Source organism: Bactrocera tryoni, chromosome 2 (genome assembly GCF_016617805.1).
Source record: "Bactrocera tryoni isolate S06 chromosome 2, CSIRO_BtryS06_freeze2, whole genome shotgun sequence".
NCBI classification, from domain to species: domain Eukaryota; kingdom Metazoa; phylum Arthropoda; class Insecta; order Diptera; family Tephritidae; genus Bactrocera; species Bactrocera tryoni.
In genome coordinates, this window is record NC_052500.1 from 55,340,817 (window position 1) to 55,364,729 (window position 23,913).

Below are 23,913 nucleotides of genomic sequence, written 5' to 3' on the forward strand. Positions count from 1 at the left end.
TATATATGTATGTATGTATGAAGTAAAACACTCGCTTGTCTGCAAGCATGTTTTAATTGCCGCATTGTTTACATTAAATAGGGAAGAAAGACATTTTCATTAACAGCAACAGTTGTTGGCTAATTAACTGTACCTATATGCATGTATGCGTCTATAAGGAATGACGTGTTTCTGTAAACTTACATATATACGAAAAGGCGTTTAATGAAGGTGATGAACTTTTGACCTTTTATAGAATTTAGCTGACCTCGGTTTGAATGACACACAATATAATGGTTTAAGCCTTTGAGATGAACTTTGTGTTCAGATCCTTTGAGGTAGTAAAAGACGGTCAACTCCGGAATAATATTTCGTAAGTTTTTACGAAAGTATGAAAAAGAAATATAATAACATTTTTGTATGAATATGCTAATTTTACAGATTTTTTTAAACTCCTTAGTGTGTAAATTTAAAAAAATTAAAACAAGAAAAACACGTCAACTTCGGTTGCATCGCAGCTATAATATCCTTCATAAATACAAAATATTTCACACAAGAACTTTATTCGATCGGTCAGTTTGTATGACAGCTGTATACTATAGTTATCCGATTTGAACAGTTCCTTCGCCGATTACGCCATTGAAGCACACAATCATCTATGCCAAATTTTGCAATTTCTTAAAGTGTAAAAAGCATTCCCTATAAGAACTTGTTTTTGATCGATTTGTTTGAATGACTGCTACATACATGTACATACACATATGCTTTGATGTTTCAATATTGGCACTTCCGACAAATGAGCAACTTCTTGAAGAAGAGAGTGAGAAGAGAAAGTGACGTGAGACAAATTCCAGAACGAAGTTTCAAAAACTGAGCAATTAGTTCATGTATATACAAAGAGACGAACAGGCGAACATGGCTAATTCGACTCAGCTCGTTATGCTGATCATTTAGGAATATATATATTTTATACGATCTCTATGTTATAAAAGTCATGTCACATAAAGGCACAGAAAAGATAAAACAAATCTATATTCACGGTTGGGAAGTACCCACCTGCAGCCCGCGGTGAGGGTATGTAGGGCTCCTCCTAGATAGGAAGCTTTCATGAAAGCCTAATGTCGAGAAGATAGCAAGAAAAACATTGAATGCCTTGCGCGCCTTCTGAGGAGCCATTGTAGAAACGTTCAGATTCACAACAGCTATTAGCAGCTAATGAACAAATGTCTGAACACTCATGCAGCTTTGGACGTTGTGAATTTATTCTGGGTCGTTTTGATGATGTAGTCGTCAAACCAAACTCTAACCACATAACTGGGTAGAAGAAACCGCTGTGATGAGGGACAGTGAGCTTCTTACCGGTGGGTCAAAGATTGGGTTGGAAGTTTGTGGAATGGTATATTGTCCGAAACTATTTATCAGCTCTAGTTTCCAGCTTTCTTACTACTGCAGAATTTTTCAAGTCGACATTACTGCCATTAAGGTAACGGTCGATCTGCTACTTTGGGTTAAGGATCCTACAGAGCTTATCCACTCTGATAGCAAGGCGTCAATACCTTTAAGTTAGAAAGTTACAGATATACATACTAGTTATACAGCAAGCTGACTAGCTGGCAAAGAAATGCACTTTAATTCCACTATCAGTAGAATGGGAAAGGGTTGGAGTGCCACTCTTTTCGTGCATTCTAATACTAGATAGCTGATGTTGGCGAACCAGCGCTGGGTTATGGTATCATCAGCTCTTGCGCCGTGGCAAAATTAGTTTTGCCAAAGGCGAATCGCAAGAAGTCTATTGAGCTCCTTGTTATCTGTAAGGCTATTATTTCCCTAGTTGTAGGAGTTTAACTGGTCAGTGCGCCATTGGTGTGCACGTAGAACCTGTTTTGCAGAATGCGAGTAAGAAAAATTTCAGCACTTTTTTCTTCACTATTCTATCTTCGCTTGAGCAAGGTTAAAACTCGAATCTTAAACTTTAATACATTCTGCTGTGCTGGCGGTACTAAAAAAAAGAACGCCTAAGCTGATTTGTGAAAGGCGTATTGCTGACTTATAAGATTTGATTAGAGAAATTTATCCAACTAGTGTATAAGCCATTGAATCGAACCTAATCTATGTATACCTTATGGGGTTACATGGGTTTATGGGTTTTAAAAAATCGGTTTCAATTTTGTTGTCTTATTAATTTCGACAACATCTCTAGAATATAGTCTTAAATTTTTAAGTTGATCTGAGTAATAGTTTCAGAGATACCGCCTTGAGAACCTGTGCGCTCGAGTCTAGCTAGGCTAAGTGCGCCGTCTTTGAACGCGTTTTTCTCGAAACTGGTTTTGAAGACGGTTGGCGATATTTCTCGAGAACTACTTAACCGATCTTCATGTAATTTTACACAGGTCTTTCAGTTACAATTCTTAAGACTTGGACGAAGGACTTTTTTTCGAATACAGCTATGAAAATAAAAATGCCGTGAAATTTTCTCTGAAACATTTTTTGTAAAAATTTCTGTTAAAAATCCAATTTTCAGTTTTTTTTCCTTCATCAACCTATCTTTTAATTTTTGATGATTCTGTAAGGAGTTATTCTGCCAACGCGGGCATTACTTTTTCCGAGGGGTCACCGAAAATGTGGTCACAATGCATCGCAATTGCCGAGTTTAAAATATTATTTGTCCAAAAATTTCAGAATTTCTTTCTTAATAGTGTACAAGTATGTGTGTAGCAATAAAAATTTCTAGTAAAATATTTAACTTTTATATGAAAAAAGAATTTTTGAAAAAAGACTGATCCGAGGAAACTCATGTAACCGCTTACGTAAGCATCTAACTTGTATTTTAATTTATTCCCAACCTCTACAGGTATGCCATTTTGTTGTTTAATCGTGAGTGGACTTAATATTGGCTAATATTTACTGAAATTAAGTTCTTATCATATACAATACGTAACAAGCGGGGGGTTTCTTCACGACAACAAAATACGATATATGACGAAAGAATTTCATAGTTAATCGTTCTGAATAATGACTAATATGTAGCAACTGTTATGACATTATTAGAATGTGGGAAATAATATTATTTAATTTTATATTTAATTGGACAAACATAATTTTTTTTTTAATTTTCTTTAACGGCTTTCTTTTAACAAAAATTAATTCTCATAATATTGAAAGGAGTCCTGAGAATATCTCATAGAAATACAAAAGAAAATGTCCATTTATTTAATCTTTTGACTTACAATAAACAAGTTTTAAAAAATATTTACCTTATTTCGTTTGCATTACCGTGTAAATATATAATGAAATATCTAAAATTTATACGTTATTCTTGTACAATACATACATAAGTATGTATGTAGGTAAACCATTTGAAAGCATTAAGAATGACTGCAAACGAACAAATTAGGCTTAAAACTGACAAATTTAATATCAAATCTTACAATCTATATTGAAAGTAATCTCAAAGGAGAGTTAGTTGTAATCGGATTTGATAATAACTTTGTAACCCAGTAAACAAAATTGCAGCTAAAATAAAAATATCAAGCTTTTGTATGCTCTATTTTAAGGTTGTAAAGATTTTTTAAGTTTGTTGAATTCTTCATTTCTGAAGAAATATAATGTGCTTTGTTACCAAGAAAATGCACCACACAAGTCAGTTAAAACGATGGCAAAACTCCGTTATTTGGGTTTCGAATTACTTTCACATCCACCGTATTATCCAGAGCTGGCCTCCAGCGACTATACTCTTTGCTTTAATAGAAATTAAGATAGTGGTGAAGTTGTTTTAAACACTCCATTAAATCTAGTTAAAAGTCTTAAAAGGTTATTGAAGCATTTACACAATACTCTAACACTCTGTAACAGGAAAATAACCACTATCAACAAAGTCAAGTATCTAGGTGTAGTTTAAACATTTTTAACGGCGAAGGAACAAGACTTTTGAGTATGACATGCTTAAGACCATAAAAGCCATAGCAATTTGGTGGGCTCATAGATATTTTCTGCGGCTAAAATAGATGATAGTAGATTTTCAATTGGCCAATGTTCACTTCACATCAGCAAGTATGATACATAATCAGCTGGCTATGGTCAGACTTTTTTCTATAATGTCATGAAGGCTGTTTTCGATTTGGAAAGAATTAGTTTTAATTCGATTGAGACCACAGCAGGTGGTCTTCAGGAAGCAGTATACACCTTTACTATTTATACTGGACGAACTGCTTGCACTTTTAATGGAGTTTGATATCAATGAAGAACTAAAATCGCATATTTAAATAGGTATTATTTTGGATTAACTACAGAGGGAACATTCTTTCTTCAGATATGAAAATATGACTTTCCCTTGACATTGTTGCAACTGTTTCACTTTTCTTCCTATCCAAGGATATATATAGGATGCTAAAGCCATCTCTTAGAAGACAAGAAAAAAAGTTAACTACGGCAGCGAAGGTATAAAAAGCTTTATGCAATTTTGATTAGCCAGTTTGAAAGGCAGCTTAAGGAGATTGTAGCGTTGCGTTCGAAAAAACCAGTATAAATATTTCATATAGATATCTGTAAAGTAAAGAAGAACTTCAGTTTGATATATAAAAGCTGTAGTTGTCTGATATACATATATATATTATACATAAATGTGTAGGTTTATGGCTTCACAAAAACTACGGATTTGGTTACATGTACATGGCTAAATAGTCTCAGTTCGTGACGACGTTTCGATGTTTCAGGCATCTTAAAATTAATGTTGCCTCTCGATCAGATTTACTGGGTAATTCGCTCCCTAATTCATGTATTCATATTACTCCCTATGTTTACACCATAAATATATTTATATGCATATTAACACGCCAAGATAATCTCATTCTTATTCCACTTATATTTAAGTGCGAGTATATCTCCACTTAATCCGGCTCGGTGTAAATTTCAGCTTCGCTCTAACATTCATAGATTGGAATTATGGTCACGTATGTTATTACAATACAATTTGTAGTAAGATTTGTATTAGTCAATATATGTATCTGTATGGGTGTAAGCGTTTGTGCAAGTAATCGAGCAGCTAACATTGCCTTATAAACATATTTATAGAGATTGCTTATAAATACAAACGTACACATATACCAATAATCTTACATACACATGCCCTTTCATTGTTCTTGTCATGCATATGCTGTTGTTGGTTTGTTGTTGCCACAAGAAATTGGTTTTCGGCAGAACGCATTGCATGCGTAAAATGAAAATTTGAATTTATATTGAAAACAATAACTGTTCATGCCTTGCATGCTTTTTTCGTGGGATTAAAATGTGATTTCTTGAAGTGCGTTCGTTATTGCTGTTATTCCCGTTACTCTGACAGCAGCATTGTTATGGTTTTTACTAAGGAAAGTCGATGCTTTTTAATATCATATGCGATTTGATTTATGTTACTGGTTATAAATTTGGGCTTTTGCTAATTTAATCAAACATTTTAAAATTTGTAGATATACATAAATCTTATTTTTTCCGCAATCTATTTAATATTCTATTAATTTTGCTACAACTTTTACCACAACAATACTTATGTATTTAGATTTAATTGGAATATAGGGAAAATTAAATGATGCATTTCTATGTATATACATACAAGGTGCGTTACAAAGTAAACAGGACTTTTTGTAAACTAGCGCCCCCTGATGGTGCCATCTACATATATGTCGACCGGTGGTTAGAATCTGCTATCTTGAACGACTGCCCAGTGAGAATTTCTTGACATTTCATTGATTGAATGTGAAGTTATTCGTTTTCAGTGTCAGTATGTTTGGGTTATCGGTGCGAAAATGAGCTTCGAACAAAGAGCCAACCTCAAATTTTGTTTTAAAATTGGTAAAACTTTTACGGAAACGTTGCAATTGATGAAACAAGTTTATGGCGATGATTGCCTATCCCGTAGCAGAGTGCACGAGTGGTTTCAACGTTTTCAAAGTGGTCGTGAGGACATAAATGACGATCAACATGTGGGCCAATCAAAATCCGTGATCACCGGAAATTCCATCGAAACTGTGCGGGAATTCATCAAAAATTAGCCAAAATCATTCTTGAAATTCATGGAAAGGAAATTGAACATCTCAAAACATCGATTTATCGCATTTTGACAGAACATTTGGGCTTATGAAAGGTGTGTGCACGGTTTGTTCCACACAAGTTGACTGACGACCGAAAATTGACCAAAAATCACATTTTATCCACTAATCACTCCCGGTATTCCCCTGATATGGCACCGTGCGACCTCTTCCATTTCTGAAAAATGCATTTGCGCATGAAAGGAAAGCGTTATGCAGATGTAGAGACCATTCAAAAGGCTTGCACCGGCATACTGGCGGCTATACCGGCCTAAAACACTCGTTCGACATGCTTTTGGACCGTGCAAAAAGCTGTATTGAAGCAGAAGGAGAATATTTTGAATAAAACAAATTGATTTTGCCGAAGAAACCATTTGTTCTGTTTTGTTTTTAAAGTCCTGTTTACTTTGGAAAGCACCTTACAGCTTGCACGGATGGACGAGTGGTCGGATAGACAGGCAGTCAACCGTATTTCAACTTTTCTCGTCATCCTGATCAATTACATATATATAGTATATAACCCTATATCTATCTCGCTTAGTTTTAGGTTATACGTACAACCGTTAGGTGAACAAAACCACAATACTCTGCAGCAACGGGCTGCAGGAGTATAAAAATGTTCCCTACTCTCTTTCTTTCGAGTAAATAAAAAAATCATTTTAAATATAAAAAATATCTCCCTCAGGTACATTTTTTTAATGAAAGTGCTGTGGGCAAAAAATAGTAAGACTTTTTAATATAACGAAAACGTATTCGTCGAAATATTTTCGTTCTAGGTTTGTATGACTGTCTGCGGCCAAAATGTCACTTGTCGATTTTTACTATAAATGAAATTATTCAACAAAGAATATCCATTAAATTTGATATACGGAATCATCGGATTGTTACAACTTATTCAACTCTTGATCAACGCGTTAGTAAAATAAAAGAATTGGTGCTTGAGAGGGGACTATTAATAGTCAGACATCTTATTGGCATCGTTGGAATATCAGAAGGATCAGTGAAAACCATTTTGGGAGATCATTTAAGCCTAAGAAAAATTAAAGCACGATTGGTTTCAAAATCACTATTTTTTCAAAAAACAGTATCGCGGTAAAATTTGTGCAACAAGGCTTTCCGATGCATTTTACTGGCAATGAATCTTGGCTCTCTGCTTCCGACCAAAAAGCAGACAATCAATCGGCCGAATATCTTGGAAAAGTGAGGCTAAGCCGAAAAAACAACTTCAAAGAAGGTCAAAAATCAAGGTTCTGTTGACAGTAAGGGGAATCTGTGGGCTCAAATTTTTGAAAAAGTGAGTGTGGTGCAAAAACATTGTATTTTTTATTTAAACTAAGTATTAATTTTTTCTCCTTATGTTGACCTTACATCTAAAAAAACTTGTTAATGAAGCCTAATCACAATAATCAATCAATACGCGTTCTTTGAATAAAAAGCTGCACAATTTTAACGTTACAGTTTTCAGTATTTTTTTGCTTATTTTTCCAATGGGAAATGAGTGGCTCTAAACATTTGATTTCTGTTTAATATTAATGGTAAGCTAATGAGGTTAATGTTTGCATTGACCACAGCCACACGGCGCTGACATGTGAAATTATAATATATACATCTGCAGCATGAAGTTTGTCTGAGTGCAGATTTGATATTTGCGATATTTTGCGAATATGAGTGTGTTTGGCAATATGAACGTCAAATGTTGACCTCCTACATACCCCACATTCTTCCTTGCCCGGCTGGTCCAATTTCAAAGCAAAACATTTTTAATGCTCTTACTCACTCATTTGTCATCACATCCCCCCTTGCTAGTATAAAATTTACACAACATCCGGTCTGCGTCTGCATGTTGCCATTTCGAATGACTCGGCAAACACGGCGGCTGCGAGCGGTTGTGAGCGCCAACTTGAAGCGGCCAACTAATCAAGGTAATGAAATCAGTTTTATTTCAACTCGCCGAGTTTATGTAGTACTTTTACTTCTTTTTTTCATATTTTTTTCTGGTTTTGCAGCTTCGTGCAGCTAGTCGCACTTCCTGTGCTTTGCATCACTTCATCTGCGCACGTTGCGCTGTGGGCGGCTCATGTTGCACAAACAACCGCAGCAGACAGTTGCGCAAAAAGCAGGGGAAAATGGGAAAACAGCAAACAAGAAATTACCGGATAAGCATTTAGTTGAAGACCTGTGATGATTATTTGCAATATTTTGCTGCAAAAAAAGGCAAACAAAAAGCGCTAACCTGCGAAAGCAGCAACGAAAGCACATCAAATGCGTCTGTACCAACAGCTGTAAACGGTGTGGGTGGCGGGAAAGTTCTGGTGAGCATGAGTGTAGTGGTGTGAATATGAGCGCGAGTATATGTATATGTGTGTGTTGATTGCATTAGTATTTCGTAGCGCTAGAAGTGAATGGCAGTTTGCAGAATTAAGAATTAAAATTAAAAGTAGCATAACGGCATAAACAAAACGCTGAAAAATGCGGAAAGAGTAAAAGCAAATAATGAACTAGAAAGAATCCAGCCATTGCGAGTGTAGTTTCATTGTGCCAAAATTTCAAGTTCAGTTTCACCTTTTGCTTATGAGTAAGCGTATTTGATGTTTGTTTAAGCATTTAATGAGCTTGTAAATAATCTAGAATTTACTGATAAAGAGTATTGCATGCGTGTGTTATCAGATAGAAAGGTTTTAATATATTTAGGTGTTTCTGAACTATCAAACAACATATCCAAAAAATGTAACATTTATAGAAATTGGCTTTGATTGCAACGTTATATTCGAGATAAAGCAACAGTTTCTTTAAGAAGACATCAGGCCGTTATAAAAATGAAACTAAAAACAAGAAAAACGTTAACTTCGGCTGCACCGAAGCTAATATACCCTTCACAGGTGCATTTCTTTTAGTAACTGTGTGTCCAGTTTGTATGGCAGCTATATGCTATAGTAATCCGATCTGAACAATTTTTTCGGAGATTATGTTATTAACTTAAGCAGTAATCCATGTCAAATTTCGTGAAAATACTACGTCAAATGCGAATGTTTCCATACAAGCCCTTGATTCCGATCGTTCGGTTTGTATGGCAGCTATATGCTATAGTAAGTCGATCTGAACAATTTCTTTTGTTATTACATTATTTCTATAAACAATAATTCATACCAAATTTTGTGAAGATATCTTGTCATACCAGCACTAGATTCCGATCGTTCAGTTTGTATGGCAGCTATATGATATAGTTAACCGATCTGAACAATTTCTTCGGAGATTACATTGTTGCTTTAGAAAATAATCTATACCAAATTTCGTGAAGGTACCACGTCAAATTTGAAAGTTTCCCATATGGCAGCTATATGTTATAATCGTTCGATATCGGCAGTTTCGAAAAATGAGCAGCTTCTTGATGAGAAAATGACGTTTACAAAATATCAAAACGATATCTTAAAAACTGAGGGACTAGTTCGTATATATACAGACGGATTTACGGACGGACGGACAGACGGACATGTCTAAATCGACTTAGCTCAACATACTGATCATTTATATATTTACTTTACAGGGTTTGCGACGCTTCTTTCTTCGTGTTACAAACTTCGTGACAAACTTAATACACCCTGTTCAGGGTATAAAAATTTTTTAATAGGGTTAATTTTATTTAAAAGTGCACATACTAAATAAGCGAGGAACAAAAATTTAATTGAAACTGTCGAATTTGCTTCAATCGTCAGAACCAGTTGTACAATGGTAGACTGCCATTTGGTGACCATCTCGAATAAGCCTTCACACTGATCTGTTCGATATATCCATTTCCCTTAAAATATAATAATTTCTAGAATCGGTTCGAACCTTGCGAGGATGGCTACTTCTTTATCTGTCATCAATTGTAGACGTCTGAAAAACGGTTAATAGTGTTTTAAATAAACATTCTCGTAATATTATGTTGGTTTCTTTGTTTGCGTCCTAAACTTTGTAACAGAATTTATGTCAAATACTAAGTGTATTTCGCTCTCAAACTTTTAGAGGTTATGGTGTCTTTCTCATTGATGACGAGCTATTTAATTGGCCTTGCATTTCGTCTAATACCAACTCATAACACCTTACCATAGTATTATTTTGAAGCCGCAGCTTTTAATTTCTTTTATACATTGATCCTGGAGTATATTGGCGGTATTTAGAACTAATTCTTCTAAAATGCCAACCATATATAGTTAAATACATATAGATGCTACCTGCTTAACTACCAAAAAATTACCTGTGTATACCATTTATAATACCAAGAGAAAAGCTCTTCCTCCCATCGCCGCCTTTGAGCTTTAATTTTATATTGTTTCTCAGGTTTGTGACAACATCTAGTCAAAGAAAAATTTTTAGTGCAGATCAAACTCAATGCTATTGCTACAAGTATATGATTTATCTTCTATCGAGTGTCAGTCTCTCTAGTTAATTGAGATGGTCTATAGTAGCATATTCAACTTTTGACCAGTAACCAACCATCCATTTCAGAAATGGATTTATTTTGTTACGATTTATGTTTTGTTTTAACTCTTCTGTCATCCATACATTGAGTTACTTTCTGTATTCAGCTTGATTTTTTGGGCAATTTTCAGCGCCCGGTCAATGGAAAAAGGATTTGCATATCGCTCGGTTTCCACAGTTTCGATTTTCTTTCCCTTCTACGATACCGATATTTACTAGAATATTACACGCCTTAAGACTATTAATTCGGCGATATAACTCTGATTGGCTAGAAATAAGTTTTCCCTTATTTTAGCGATAATTTCCGACAGTTGGACTTCCAAAGCGCGGTTCATATTTCATATCAAAATTAGCAGAATGGTATCAATGGCACCAAAATAGCTCATCCTTGGCAATCGACTCACAGCAGTTTCAGGACTATAAAAATAGTCATATTTTCCGCTGCTTAGCTTGCGAATTCATTTTCTATTAAAGAATAATTGTAAAATTTGTTTTTTATTCTTTATTGGTGTCCATCACTGACGCGTGCTCAAACAATATTGAAAGAAAAAATTACTAAACTGTTTAAAACTTTTTTAGTATGCAAATAATACAAACTAATACTGTATATTATTATAAGATCGTGCTATTAGAAGCTGAGTTTTTTCGTAATATAATCGATTTTTCGGATTTCGATCTTCAGTAGTCGAAGTCGATTAAGAATCGATTCTTGACATTTGAAAAATCGATTATTTTACGAGAAAACTCGATTTTCGGGTAGAATCGGAATCGAGTTTACCATCCCAACTGGCAGCCTTCGCGTGCACATATAATAACCTCCGCAGAATAACCACCACAAAAAAAAATGATTTTTTTTCCATGTAAATTATATGGAAAACAGAAAATTTGAAAGAGGCACCTCTTAATATTAATATTAAGAGCTCATCTTTTGAGTGACTTTTTTCCTACACATTTCGAAAGTTTTGAGCCTGTTTTTCAGTTGAAAAACAAAGGTTGCCTTAAAATGGCACACCCTAGTATAGATATTACTTACACTAGCTATAAAGCAAAAAACCTATACCCCTTATAGATCATTTGAAGGCAGAAAGGTTGAATAATGCAAACACGACTCAGTACTCCCATTAACACTTGTTAAAAACCAGCATATTTCCGCGCTCGACTGTTGAACAAGGCACACTTCGCGCGCATTCTCGAGCATATTCTATTTTATTTCGCAAACAGTGTCTTTGGGGAGTAATTACTTTGCATCACTGAAGCGAAGAATGCCATGAGAAATGGCGTTGAGTGAATTGTATGTTGGTATGAATATAAATAATAGCCAAATAGGAGCAGATATAAAGCGAGTGTGTAAAAACATGAAAAAATCCTGGTAGATAGGTCATGTTGTGTCACAGAACACAAGAAAAAAGCAAAAAACAGGAAATAAAAAATTCGCGCCGAAAAATGTTAATGAAATAAACATGTTTATTATGCGTGGCGCTCCATGCTAATGCTGACAAACAACATGACGCAAGGTAACATTGATGATCATTTAGGGATTTTGATAAATTAACTTATTTGCAACATGAAGATTTCATTTGCGCCAAAGCTGGAATCAACACCGACACATGCACACGCACGAAGTTATAAAAAATGTAAAATTTGTGTGTGTGTGTAGGTACGTATGTAAGTGCCAACGGTTACGCAGCGTTGCTCTAGTATACCTGCACGCGCTTTTATCCTTATATCCTTGGAGAGCACGCTGCGGTGTACCGATGCTTAATAAAGCACGCAGATAAAGGAAGCGGAAAAAATGTTGCGTGAAAGCAAAAAATGAAAAAATATACATTAGACATGTGCCTGCCTATGCTGCTGGTAAATGGCAATTTTCTGTCGACTCATGGCGCAAACAAAGTACCGTTAAATAAAAAAAGAAAGCAAAAAAAAAATTTATTTCCACTCGTGTTTACATGCCGCTTAGCGACTCAATTAGCCGTTGTTCAGCTGCAAAACTGCTGCCTCAATGCTACCGTTACTGGTAGTGCTGCTCTTTACACCATTTTGTACTTCAACATCACCTGACCCTATTGTCCGTTTGGTCCTTTATAGATTTATCTCTCATACAACATCAGCACTTCAATATGCTCATTTGTGTGAGCGCTAATTATCGTATCGTGAGTATGTTAAGGCTTCACTGCGAACTTCATAGAAGAAGTAGCACGAATGGCGTTGCATGAATGAATGTGTGTTGGTTGCTCTTTCACAGCTTTCTCGGAAAACTATGAATATATTGCACAATGAGCAGGCTGGAAATTCAATTCAATTATTTTGTATAGAATATGCAGCGCTCTCAGGGTTCCGAATTTAATTAATCGGCGCATTCACTCACTCGGTGCTATGTACCTGTACATTGGTAATTGAGAAACACTCTTTCACTCTTTAAGAACTCCAGCTATAAGAACACTCCAGCTATAAATTTTAAAGTGAATGATTGGGCTTTATTAGGTTTATTGCTTACTAACCGAGCAAAGAGCTAAAGGCTAGCTTTTACCGACCAATGGATATATATTTATCGTATTTGTTTTAAACAGCGGTAAAAAAGTTATTACCATATTCGTGAGTCTTACATCAACAATGGAAAATTTTTACTCTAAGAATGTGACCTTATCAACTTGTTCCCATCTTCAGACGTCAAGAAAATGTTCTTTTAAAAAATTACTTCTTTGAAAAATGTTTGCCAAGAAGTTTGTGACACGTAGAAGGAAATTTGAAAGACTCTGCAAAATATATGCATAAATGATTAGCAAGTCGAGCTGGGACGATTTATCCAGTCTGTCTGTATATATACCAACTAGTCCCTCAGTTTTTTAGATATTGATCAGACATTTTGTACACGTCCTTTTATCCCCAAGAAATAGCTGCTATACAAACTCAACATTTGAGTTAAGTGCTTGTATAAAAAACTTTTTCATTCGACGAGATGTATGGTCATGGGTTACTGTAAAAAGTCATGGTATAATACCCGAAGAAATTATTCTCATCGGGCTAGTGGTTTATAGTTGCCATAATTGTACGGAAATTTTTTTAATTTTCCGAGGTATCTTCACAAAGTTTGACATCGATTATTTCCTAGGGTAATAAAATTATCCCCGCAGCACTTCACTTTAACAGATCGGACAACTATAGCATATAGCTACCATACAAACTGACCGATCGAAATCAAGTTCTTGTAAGAAATCTTTTGTTCAGACGTCTTCGGCGACCGAAATTAATGGGTTTCCTTCTTTAATATAAATTTTGTAGAATTCAATACCTAATCATTATAATTGATGATTGAAAAGAAAAAATAAAAAATAATAAAATTGATGAAAGAAAAATTCCCATGAAACACTATTTAATTAACACAAATATCAAAAAAGTTGCAGCAAAGAGCAATTTTTTATCGATTTGGTTTCTGCGTGCAGTTTAAATTCTTAATCCGAGTCAAATCTGATCAAATGTTGATCGAACAGCGTTTAGTTCCACAAAATAGTTCAGGAGTAAAGTAATCGAACGAAGTCTGCCGCAGATAGCAATTATTTGACGTGGAGAGTCGATTGGATTCTTCAAAAGTTCCAAGAAAATCTAACGTTTTCGAGCCAAATTTTTAAAGCGATGAGACCGCTTTCTGGCTCAAAGGGTATGTAATCAAGCAAAATTGTCGCAGTTGAGATGAAAAGCAACTTGAAGATATTCAAGAGCTCCCGTTTCATTCAGAAAAAACAACGGTTTGGTGTGGTTTGTGAGCCGGTGAAGTCATCGGTCCATATTTCTTCAAAGGTGTTGCTGGTGAGAAGGTATCCGTCAACGGTCGCCGTTATTGCACCACGATAACTGACTATTTGATACCTAAAATTGAAGCTCGTGTGATATCACACCGTTAGACTTTTCCTGTGGCGATATGTGTAGAAAGTCTAAAGTCTATGCCGACATTCCTGCTTCGATTGAGGTCTTGCAGCAAAACATCACTTGTCAGTTGCCAGTCGAAATGCTCGAACGAGTCATCGAAAATTGGATTCAACGGATGACGTAGCCGCGGCCAAAATTTGAAAGAATGTGCGTTCGAATGCTAAAAAACAGTTTCCATTGAATTTGAAATTTATGTGCTTTTTCTTTAACGAGGAAAGGTGTAGTAATATTTACTATATCTGAATTTTATAGCTTTTTTGATAGGCGAAATATAAATTTGTAATTTCTAATTTCTTTTGCTGGACTTATTTGCAAACAACATTTGCTCAAATTACCTTAAAATGTCTAATTATGATTTAAGTAACACAAAAGTAGTTTGCAATTTAAACTTCTTGAAGAATATACACACGATTTCTTTATAAAAATCCTGTATTCATTCTCTCAATACCACAATTGCATTCAGCGCCCAAAAATATGCTTCGACAAATAAAAGAAGACTCAGCACCGTCTTCACTCCAAACTAACACCGCTAGCAATTGCCCACGGACATTCACCAATTCACCATAACCGCCAACCAACGCTTATCGCCTCGTTTTTGCTATCGTTGACACACGCAAAGTGATAAAAGTGAAAATCCATTAAATTTTCCACAGTTAATTAAACGCAAACAACTAGCGGAGTGCGTGTGCCACGATTTCCCACCAACAGTTGTAACAATAACAACAACAACAGTTTGCGTTACAACTACAATGTGGTGTATTTCGCCACAGTTCAGCGGTGTTTTTACCCACGATTCAAGCAACGCGAGGCGAACCGAGACAAATCGACAATCGGAAACCAGAAAACGGTGGTGACAACAGAGGTAAGCATACCATTAGGCGCGCAGCTGAGCTGTTACTGCTGGTATTTGTGGTGTAGATTTCTTTTTCTTCAATATTATAGTTTTCGTTTTTGTTGTTTTTCTGTTTGATTACGCTTCGCTTTAATGTCTAAAAGATTTTAATGATTGCCGCTAAAATAAGGAAGTTCTTCAAGTCGCTAAGTTTACTGGCAGTCCACAGCGATGACCTTCTTCATTTCTTCATGACCAACACGAACTGCTTTTCATCAAGTCATTTCACCTTTAATGCAATGAAAAGTAAATATTTCACTAGCTTGTAGTAGTTGCTCAATGCTCTTAGTTGCCTCACATTGCTTTAAGATTCAATCACTCATTCACTTTTTGGTGTGTGCGCTTGTGTGTGAGTGAGCGTGCGACAGCACTTTCTACTTCATCCTTTGAGATTGTGAAGATTGTATTGGCAGTGCATGAAGCATGGTGTGCGGTTTGCTGAAAGCAATGAACTGCGTAGAAACCAATTTTCTTAATTGACTTATTGGTTTCCAAACAATTTACACAGATTCAAAGAAGCGCACCGTTGTGGGTATAAGGCAAGGCGTATGGGGAGCACAGATACAAAAATAGGTATGTAACGTAATTCTTGGTTAGGTACTAAATATAGACTTTATATTACTTACATTTAACTAAGGTGATGAAGTTGATTGAGGCAAATTATTTTCCTGATTTAATGATATAATTAAAATGTTTATATTAGACTAATAATGATGTAATAGGCTTAGTGGAATTGCAAAGTATATTCGGTAATTAAATAATTTACATTAACCTCGCACCTTTGTTTTTTGCAGGAATGAGATTATCGTCACACTTTTGTTGAACATCTAGATTATACTCACCCAATGCAAAATTGTGTTGTAATATACCATCTTACCAAATTTGGTCCGGACTGATGCAAGATCATTATCACATTCAAAATAAGCTCCTTTTGATCCAATACAAACTGGAAACTGTTAGTTAAATTTTTCATAAACTTACTATATGTTCTGGTGGGATGGCCTTTAGTGCCTTCAGAGAACGTCTTTTAAAGTAAGGTTAGGTTAATCTGGTAGGCCAATAGCTATGCATATACCAGTTTTGGTTCTTTGCGATACCAGATGGAGTTCAGTTGCTAGGTTCAAGAGGAGTAGTCATCCTTTAGGATGCCTCCAGGGTATCATATTGTGGAGACCCCAGATGTTAACAGCATAGTCTTGGCAATGCAGGACAAGTTCACAAGATATGCTTCTTTGTTTCCCTTTTTTCAAGTGAAGTTGCTTACTTCTGTCAAAACTTTCCACTGCTGCCAATATGCGATACGAGGTTATTGCCTTGATTGCTGCTTGGATGTCTACGTAGATATTGACTCTGGAATTGCCTGCAGGCCAGCTCAGCGACTTTCGTAATAGCAAACTCCTTAGCTTGAAATTTACTCAAGTGATCCGGCAACTTAAAAGGTTGCTTTATTCCGAATTCTGGACAGTTTATTCCCTTATCAACTCCATTGTCCATTTTCGAGCCATCACTATAGATGTTTAGAGTGTTGCGCGTAGGAAACACACCTTTATGCCAGGCAGCTTTTTATGTGCTTACTTCGAACCTTCTTTTCTTAGTCTGTGTTTGCCCAACTATCATTACCTACCGAGCTATGCCCGAAGGTTCTATATATACTTATAGACTTTTAAAGTGTTTTTCAGTTTTGAAAATTGTAAAAATCACATGGAGTCAAATCTGCGTAATATGGTGGCTGACTCTCGCTTCGTGTTTGGATAAAATTGCATGTCATCAAAGTTAGTCACAATTATGGTAGAATGTAACAGCGATATTCGCGATGAAAAAAACATTGCATATCTACAAACCGTTTGACCCTATGAAATGAATTTATGGTAAACCAACCACGGTAGTTAAAGAAAATAAAGAGCCTTGATTTTTAAACGACTTTGACGTGATTTTTTTGATTTCGGCACATTTTTGGATCACCAATGGCTAAATTGTTTAACAGTTAAGGCATCATATACATAAACTCATGTCACACCTACGCAGCTACATCGAAAAGCAACTCTTTTGGTTCCTCCACTTGACTTCGTTTTTACGATCACGTGGTATGAGTCTACCATTGACACACAGTAACCAAACCATTAAGTTGTGTTAAGTCGATCCATAAGAAATATCAAAATCTTCTGCTATCTCTTTGATGTCAACACGATGATTTTCAAGCTGCTGAATTGACTACTCGCTTAAGGCAAGTTTTCGTCGATTTCACGACCATAACTGACTGCTTGTGCCTCGGAAATATTTGCGTTCACCGTAAAGTAGTCTCTACAAAATACTTCTTTAATATTTTCTACAATTCAATAGCTTCTTCTTCTTAATTGACGTAGACACCGCTTATGCGATTATAGCCGAGTTAGCAACAGCGCGCCAGTCGTTTCTTCTTTTCGCTACGTGGCGCCAATTGGATGTTCCAAGCGAAGCCAGGTCCTTCTCCACTTGGTCCTTCCAACGGAGTAGAGGTCTTCCTCTTCCTCTGCTTCCACCGGCGGGTATTGCGTCGAATACTTTCAGAGCTGGAGTGTTTTCGTCCATCCGGACAACATGACCTAGCCAGCGTGGTCGCTGTCTATTAATTCGCCGGATTATGTCAATGTCGTCGGATATCTCGTACAGCTCATCGTTCCATCGAATGCGATATTCGCCGTGGCCAACGCGAAAAGGACCATAAATCTTTCGCAGAACTTTTCTCTCGAAAAAAATGGTCGGATGGAGTCAAGTGTAGAAGTTCACGCAAGTGAGGTAAGTTCTCTGATCGCCACTCACTTAAGAGTGGCCAGAAACGATTCTTTTACATATGACACAAGCAGCTCACGACTTCCGGTCTTTGACCAAGTATCCTCTGGGTAGCCTAAGAACATCCGTTTGAAGGCGAGCTAAAGTGAGGAGGCGAAACATCCCCTCCACAGGGTTATGCGCTGGGTTTGGGACCCGCCACGTAAAAAAACACTCCCAATTAAAGGAAGCAGCTGAATGAGCTAAAGGCTTTCACAAAAGACTAGTTTGAGCAGTGTTTTGATGATTAGAAGAAGCGCTGTCTTAAGTAGGTAACATCAAATGGAGTCCCCATTTGAGGTTACAATATTAATCTAGACTAATAAATAAACATTTTTTTCAGAAAATTAAAACTCCCATTATTTTTGAACAACCCTAGTAGTACAAATCAGAAATTTGATTTATTATTAAGTTTTGAAATCTACAATTCAGTCTAATTTTAAATAAGTCAATTGGTTTAGTAAATTTTGACAGGCGCATCGTATTGTTTCAAAATAAATGTATATAAAGTTCCGCCAACCGTCTATTATAGGATTCGTTTTGACAAAACCGGCCGCAATAACATCTAAACTAGCGGTAACTTTAAAATAACTCAAAGACTTTTCGGGAGAGACTTGGGAGTATTTAGAAAATTATTTTGAATCACTTTTATCAAAAAACGATGTGTGGATGATTCGGAACATCATTATTAGACTATTTGAAGGACAAAATCGTCAAAAAACGGGCGCATTTGAAGAAAATGAAAATGCTCTTTCACCAAGGCAAGACATCTTGGCACAAGCCAGTGAAAACGATGGCAAAAACTCATGAATTGGGCTTCGAATTGTTTTCACATCCACCGTGTGCCAGATGTGGTACCCAGAGACTATTTTATAATCTCAGATAGCAAAGGAATGCTCGCTGAGAATAAGTTTTCGTCGAATGAAGAAGTGATGGGCGAAACTGGGACCCTCTCTGCATGCCATCAAATCAAATAAAAAAACACGATTAAATTTTATGCTTTAATTTTTTGCTCTAAACAATTTTTCCTTTATTATTTTCATATAGCATTCATACAAATAATCATTGTGTTATATAGTACTTCACTGAGTAAACAGCTCAAATTATAGACTTAGTACTATTTTGCATACAATGTATACATACACATGTATGTTTATATTATTACTAAATGAAATGATCGTAAAACATTATGTAATATTTTGAATATAGTTTTGCAAACATGCAAACAGTAATAAACTTTCAATATTACGCACTAATATATATATTTATAATGTATTAATTTGTCAACTAATATATAATTTAGCATACATTTATATTATCTTATTTTAGCCATTTCTTTTTGTTGTCTTTTACTCACTTATTAACTCCGTAGCAATTTCAGGCGGGGCAAAGAGGGTTGGAGCAATTTTTTGCTTAAGCCACGAAGCTTACACAGATATACATACATATGTGTTTTTATATATAATTTAACGTTTTTGTAGCAATTCTTCTCATAACTACCCTTTTATATATGGCAAGTATGTACTATATATGTATATGTATATGAACAACTTTTGAATATATATATATTTATATATGTATATACACGTATATAATACTTGTGTGTATATTTCATGAGCTACTAATTTTTGATAATTTTTCCTCTTATTTATGATTTTTTTTTCTCTTTTGTTTATAACAATTTTAACTTGAATCGCATTGCATGATATGTATGTTAATGATTTTTTGGAATCAATTCATTTAACCTAACCACTTTCTCTAATATATTTTTAAGTATTACTTAACTCAGTTACACTTAATCATAATTTAAATTAAGGTTTGATTTTGAATTTTGTTCTGCAATCCAGATAGCGACTTTTTGGTATAAGTTTCCGTTAGTTGCCTAGTATGTATATGGTATTAGTTTTAGATATTTATTCACTCATTCATTCATGTTTAATTATATATATTTACAGTTCTTAAAAATGATTTATTTACATTATTTATTATTCGATATTCCATCTTTTACGTAACTTCTGCTTAATTTCATTGAATTGTGTGCATACAGTCTTTCATATCATACAAGCAGCGTTTAACATTGCTTTTTTTATTTGATGTGTAGATTACTGTTTGTACATATATACTATTCTTTTCTTGTACAAATAAAATGTTAAGTAAATTTATTCTGAATTTCAATAATTATTTTTTAAAAATTTATTAACAACCAATAATCCTTTAAAATCTCTGAAGTTTGATACCTTCTCTTTAATGATGCTCAAACACATATTACCATACTCCACCAGCCTTTGAGAAAGATAGAAGTTGATAAAGAAGTCATAGTAGGTTGAAACCCATTGAAAAAGAAGTGCAAATAAATCATATTAAAGGAAAAATAGAAAAAAAGCTTAACCTCGCTTGCACCGAAGCTATATTACCCTTCCAATTACGAAAAATTCCATACAAAAACTTGATTTTGATCGCTCATTTTGTATGACCGCTATACGCTATAGTGGACTGATCTGATTGATAGAGATTGTTACGGTAAATTCGATAATAATCACTGCCCAATTTCGTCTAGATATCCTGCCAAATGAACAAATTGTTTCAAACAAAGACATGATTTTGGTCGTACACTTAGAACGGCAGCTAGGCGGTTCCGACAATGGAACAGCATCTTGAGGAGAAAAACACCATGTACAAATCATTTAACTTTGTGCCTACCCATGGCGCAAAACGCAAATCAAAACTGCCTCTTATCTAACTCTAAATGACAACGCAGCGCTGCTAAAAAAAATTATATAAGATTCTATAGAAAAATTTGAATTATCTTAAACGAGATGTTTTTGTCAGTAAAGTGTTTTATTCCAAAAATATTTAAGAACTCGAGGGATACTATGTATTATGACTACTTGCTTCGTACATACACATACATCATGCACATATCGTAGATATGCTTGTTCATGAGAGCGAGAAAGAAAACTACCTTAGTGCGGCATTGAACCATACTTTCTCTTCAAATGTACTAAGTTAAGCCGCACACCTTTATTATTATGTGCATGTGTGTGTCATAGATAGGCTTATTCGTGAGAACGAAAAAGATAAAGAGAGAGGAAATACCACAGCGTGGTTTTAAACCAAATAAAATAAGTTTTTTTCAATTCAAGATTAATCTCTTTTGGTATTTTACAGTTTTTTTTCTTTCTCAAATATAGAATGCATCTGTAATACACCAGTAAATAGGTTCCTTTTTTAAGTAAAGTGAGTTCTGTTAGTTCATTACCGACCGAATCAGTGTTAAAACTAAACTTTCTGGTGTTGAAATTTATAAAAATATTGTTTCTTTTTTAGACAAAGCAGTGCCAAAAGAGAAGAGAGAGTCAAACGCTTAGCAATATGGCAGCAGCGGTAGCAAACCTCACTCAAAAGACGATGGATCCACAGACTGATACCAGACATCCGTTCGTGGATAGTCAAGGGGACCTGGATTTCCATCTAACCCAAATACTAACTGAACATGTGTGCTTCAGAAGCTACATGTACAGATTCCAGCATGACATTAGTCTGAATTATCCGTGCTCAGAGTGCTTTGAAGACCCTGCGCATGTATTCTTTTATTGTCCTTGCTTTCTAAGTACAAGTGAAAAATTTAGAACTACTTACACTCGGTGGTTTTAAGTTTTTCTCTTCGGTCGGTGGTTTTACAGTAATTTTTACGACACTCATGTGTCAGTCCACTGAGAACTGGAAAGCTGTCAGCGAAGCGGCAGCCTTAATCATGACAAAACTGAGACATCTAGAGCAGCTTAGGCGTCCGTCAGTCCGTGCCATAGAGGGAACATAAATGTCCAATCATGCCCACTAAGTAATAATTAAAATTATTATGATTTTTTGTAGAGTGGAAAATTTTGTATTAGACTTTGCATTTTGAGAGTTGTTGTTTGGATTGTAGTGGCGTGTAGTCATGCTTCTGGGTATGCAGTTATAGTCGTAGACTAAACTCTTGCGACCACGCCGCGCACTCTTATGTAAGATGCAGTAGCCAAACTGTGGCATCCCCGCCGTCCAAGAAATGTGATGGACGGGACAATGACGAAGACGAGTAGTTGCTTGTGACATTTGCTACATCTTATGAAAGAGCACTAACTTGGTGTGGAATTCGTGATGGGCGAAAGATTCAGTAGTCGAGTGCTGGCATTTCCACAAATGACCATCATAGTATAATTTTTCAATGTAACACTGATTTGCGTCCATGCCTCGTTGGAAGACGAGGACGATATGACTAAAGATGCCTTTAGTGAGCAGCTGGTGCGTGCTTACTCATGTTAGAGAACTCATGGAAGAGAACACCCAACCATAAAGGCTCTCGATTGAGTATCCGCCAGCGAGGAGAGGAAGGCCTCCACAGCGTTGGAGAGATAAGGTGGAGAATGATCTTGCAGCATTTGGTATCTCGAATTGACAGCAAATAACGAAAAGAAATAGCGACTGTCGCGTCGTCGTTAACTCCGCTATAACAGCGCGGGCGGTGTCTATGTCAGTAAAGATTAAGAAGAAGATGTTGTGTAGTTCAAAATATTCCATTTTATTCTTAAATAGGAAAGTAGACATGGTTTAGGTACGATTCAAATTGAATTTTTTTAACGTAAACCTGCAAATTTAAGGGTGTTTGTAAATCAGCTTTGGGAACTTCGGACTTGCACTTTACTTTCATTTTTACAGTTTTGATTAAAAAATTATAAAGGTAATATTTAACTAATAAAAAAACAATAATTTTGAATTCAATTCACTACTTCCAGTATACATACATATGTATATATTATACAAATATACATATAACGGAAATCATATTTTATCATATTTTATGTGTGAGGAAGCATTATTTTATACGTTCACCTTACATATAGTTAATTATCTTTACACTTATTATATTTCAATATTTATTTACAAGAAAAATCAAATTCAAAATTAATTAGTTGTAAACTCAACGAATTAAAATGTTTTATCATATTACTTTTCTGCCTTATTTCAAATATAGGTTGTTTAAATTTCGTTTCTTATATATTTTATAACTTTTATTGGCTTCACTTTCTATAAACTACAAATAGAACTAAAAATTGCAATATCTGTACCATATATACATTTGCTTATCATTGCTAAGCTCCTTATGTGCTCTACAATTTTTTCTTCATAATTTTAACTTGCAGCATAGTAACGACTTAATACTCACAACTCATACATTTGCACAAATTTATTGCAGCAATATTTACATACAAGCACATACAAATCATAAGCAGGCAACAGTAAATCCTTTTAGCCTTAACAGTTACTCATACGCCACCGCAACCACAATGTCATCAGTGTATCAGCAGCTCTGCGCTCAGCAACTGTCAGACGTCAATCAGTACCGCAACTTTTCTGAACAGTAACAATATGGTGAACAACGCCACTGTTGTCACTGTCAATTTATGTTGTTGACAATGCGTTACAGCCGCAGCAGCTGAGTCGTAGTAACCATCCTCCAATTCGTTGCCAAGCATCATATCTGTGTAGTAGAAATGAGAGAACGAGAAAGAGAGAAGTTTTGCAGAAATATTAAGTAATTTATTGTTGCGTCTTCGATGTAGTTTAAAAGTGATAGTTTGATGATATATTTAGGTATGTAAACATATGTATGTAAATAAATAGTGTTGTCTGTGAATTTAAAAAGTTCAATTGCCTCGTAAAAAAATTTAATATTTTTGATCTTTCCATGAAAATATGATGCCATTCTGTTGGCTTCTATAAACT

At 35.3% G+C, this 23,913-nt stretch overlaps 1 protein-coding gene across 4 annotated transcripts in view; it reads right to left on the minus strand.

Annotated features, from left to right (window-relative positions):
- Positions 1-19,793: 19,793 nt before the first annotated feature.
- LOC120768260 (limbic system-associated membrane protein) overlaps positions 19,794-23,913 on the minus strand; it is a 68,742-nt gene continuing 64,622 nt past the window's right edge. For all 4 annotated transcript variants that reach the window (XM_040094857.1, XM_040094855.1, XM_040094856.1 and 1 more), the window contains one exon: positions 19,794-23,668. In XM_040094857.1, coding sequence (XP_039950791.1) covers positions 23,514-23,668 — 155 coding nt within the window. In that variant the 3' untranslated portion in view covers positions 19,794-23,513. The remainder of the gene's footprint in view (positions 23,669-23,913) is intronic.